The sequence below is a fragment of the Ichthyophthirius multifiliis genome (assembly GCF_000220395.1).
Source record: "Ichthyophthirius multifiliis unplaced genomic scaffold scaff_1120509251023, whole genome shotgun sequence".
Taxonomy (NCBI): Eukaryota; Ciliophora; class Oligohymenophorea; order Hymenostomatida; genus Ichthyophthirius; species Ichthyophthirius multifiliis.
In genome coordinates this window covers 1-2,935 of record NW_004086275.1, presented here as the reverse complement: position 1 = coordinate 2,935, position 2,935 = coordinate 1, and the positions used below count along the sequence as shown (strand labels likewise).

Here is a 2,935-nt window from a genome sequence, read left to right as displayed (position 1 = left end):
ATTTTAACTATTAAAATAATATTAATAAAATTTTTTTTCTTTTACATACAATTTGTATTATTTATTTGTTATAATAAATAATTATAAATTTTTATTTATTTAAAATATTATTTAAATAAAATTAATAATAAATATATATGATATCAATAAATATTTAGAAAATTTTTTAATTATTAGTTATATTAATAAATAAATTAATCTAATAATTATAATAATAATATAAATATATTTATAAATATATATATATATATATATATATATATATATATTATAATTTCTTATTTTTAATTTAAATCTAAATAAATATATATAAATATATTTTTTTTAAAAATATTATTATTAATAATGTATATTGCGTTTGTTAAAAATAAATTATTAATAGAAAAGTAATAAAAAGGAAAATATTTGTATAAAAAATTATTAATTGTTGATAATATAAAAAAGATATTAAAAATTAAATTTTTTAAATTAAAAATTTTATAAGTTGATATTAATATTAAAAAAAATATAAAAATTACTTTTAGTTGAAAAAATATAATCAAAAAAAAAGATATATATTATTGTTTAAAATAAAAAAAAAAAAAAAAATTATAAAAATAATAATATATTTATAAAAATAAATATATATATATAAATGGAATAAAGTATATATAAAGTTATTATCAATAAAATATTTATAAAATATAAAAAAAAAAAATTAACAAATTTAATAAAATATATTATTATTAAATATATTTATGAGTTATATTATATTGTATAAAATAATATAATTATTTTTATATTAAATTTAATTTCATATTCAAAATTTTATAATTATATTAATATTGTATATAATTATTATTAAAAAGATATTATTTTATTAAATATATAAAAAATATAATTATAAATATATAAATATATATATATATATATATATATATATATATATATTTGTTTTTTACACAATTTTTTTTTTTTTTCTAAATCTTATTTAATTTTATTATAATTATTTAATAAAATTATATTAGTATAAATTTAATATTTATATTTTTCTTTATAATATAATTTTTTAAAAAATAATTATTATTATAATCATTAATCAATGAAATATTATTTTTTTCTTTTAGAAACTAATTACACAAATTTTTTTTTATTATTATATAATTATTCAAATCAAATACATTATATATATTTTATTGCTATCTTTAAAATTAATATTTATTTATCCATAAAACAAAAAATAAATAAAAAAATTATTTTAGCTATAGAAGATATCAATATTAATATATTTAAAGTATATTATTATAAATTAAATTATTATATTTTTTAAAATATATTTAATTTTTTGATTGTATAAATATTTATTTATATTTTAATTTTTTTATTTTAAAATAATATTAAATTTATATAAGAAAATTAAATTATTTATTATTAAAATAAAAAAGTAAATAGTATTATTTAAAAACTCAATTATAGACATATAATTAATCATGATCAAAAAATTTTTTTTATTAATATTAAACTTATTTGTATCTTCTCAATTATAAAAATAGTTGTAATAATGTTTATTTGGTGATTTTTAATAAGCAGATGTTTAAACATGTGGTTTTTAAATGTTAGGATATAAAGGAAGTTCTATGATTTCTAAATGTGGTTCATATAATCTTTTAGGAGGATATAATGTATGCGGAAAAGGTTGTGTTATAACCAATAAATATGAATCAATTAATCCTGTATACAGTTATTAATTAACTTTCATGTTTATGATGGTTGATTCATGGGATAATGGTGAGTTTTTTATAATTACTATAAATGAAAATGAGGCATATCGTGAATCTAAAGTTAAAGGGTCAAAAGACTTATGTGGATTTGCTACCTCTGAAGACACTTAATCTGCGAATTTCGAATATAAAACTAGTGACTAAATTATTAATGTTAAATTTATTAATAACATGGATGAAAATCCTGATACTGAATCTATAGGTATAAGCGAATTTATAATTTATGCTAATGAATGTATGGCTGAATGCTTAGAATGCACTGACGCTACTACTTGTAGTAAATGTAAAGAAGGCAAGTATTTAGATGCAAGTAGGTGTATTGATTGTATTGCAAATTGTGAAAAATGTACAAAAAAAGATTCTTGTGATTTATGCAAAAATGGATATTTTTATAATGATTTTTAATGTGTTTCAGTCTGTCCAAATAATAAATATAAAAATGTTACGACTAGAACTTGCCATGATTGTGATAATAAATGTAAAACTTGTTCTGATGCAACCGATTGTGATACTTGCTTACAGAATAGAGTTGCACCTGCTTGTGGATGTCCTGATTATAATTATGATAACTTGAATTACTAATAAGCTTGTTTTGCATGTTCTGATATATCTGTTGGATGTTCTACTTGTGATAACAAAACTTGCTAAGCATGTTTAGCACCGCGTTTTTTAGATGGAAATTCATGTTTAAATCCTTGTCCTGCAGGCAAATGGGGTAATACGGCAAACAGATAATGCGAAAATTGTTTAGCTAAATGTGCAACTTGTTCTAATGCAACAATTGTGACACTTGCTTTCAGAATAGAGTTGCACCTGATTGTGGATGTCCTGCTCACAATTATGATAACTTGAATTACTAATAATCTTGTTTTGCATGTTCTGATGTATCTGTTGGATGTTCTATTTGTGATGACAAAACTTGCTAAGCATGTTTAGAGCCGCGTTTTTTAGATGGTTTTTATGTTTAAATAATTGTCCTGCTGGCAAATGGGGTAATACGGCAAATAGATAATGTGAGGATTGTTTAGCTAAATGTGTAACTTGTTCTAATGACAATACTTGTGACACTTGCTTTTCAAATAGAGTACCTTAATAATGTAATTGTCCTTAATATTCCTATGATCCTAAAGTTTTGAATTAAGCCTGTATTATGTGTTTTGCATGTTCTGATATAT

General features: G+C 17.8%; 1 protein-coding gene across 1 annotated transcript, besides 6 other annotated features; it reads left to right on the top strand. All coding sequences in view use genetic code 6, as the record gives it.

Moving 5' to 3' along the window:
• Nucleotides 1-210: 210 nt before the first annotated feature.
• Nucleotides 211-274: a microsatellite.
• Nucleotides 218-273: a microsatellite.
• A 314-nt stretch (nucleotides 275-588) lies between the features above and the next one.
• Nucleotides 589-635: a microsatellite.
• Nucleotides 602-655: a microsatellite.
• A 226-nt stretch (nucleotides 656-881) lies between these two features.
• Nucleotides 882-930: a microsatellite.
• Nucleotides 931-1,592: 662 nt separating this feature from the next.
• On the top strand, nucleotides 1,593-2,612 carry IMG5_130650 (zinc finger lsd1 subclass family protein, putative; the record flags this gene model as incomplete). The annotated part of the gene is made up of 1 exon (XM_004032034.1): nucleotides 1,593-2,612. The coding sequence occupies one exon, from the start codon at nucleotides 1,593-1,595 to the stop codon at nucleotides 2,610-2,612; it is 1,020 nt and encodes a 339-aa protein (XP_004032082.1).
• Nucleotides 2,234-2,846: a microsatellite.
• Nucleotides 2,847-2,935: the final 89 nt, after the last annotated feature.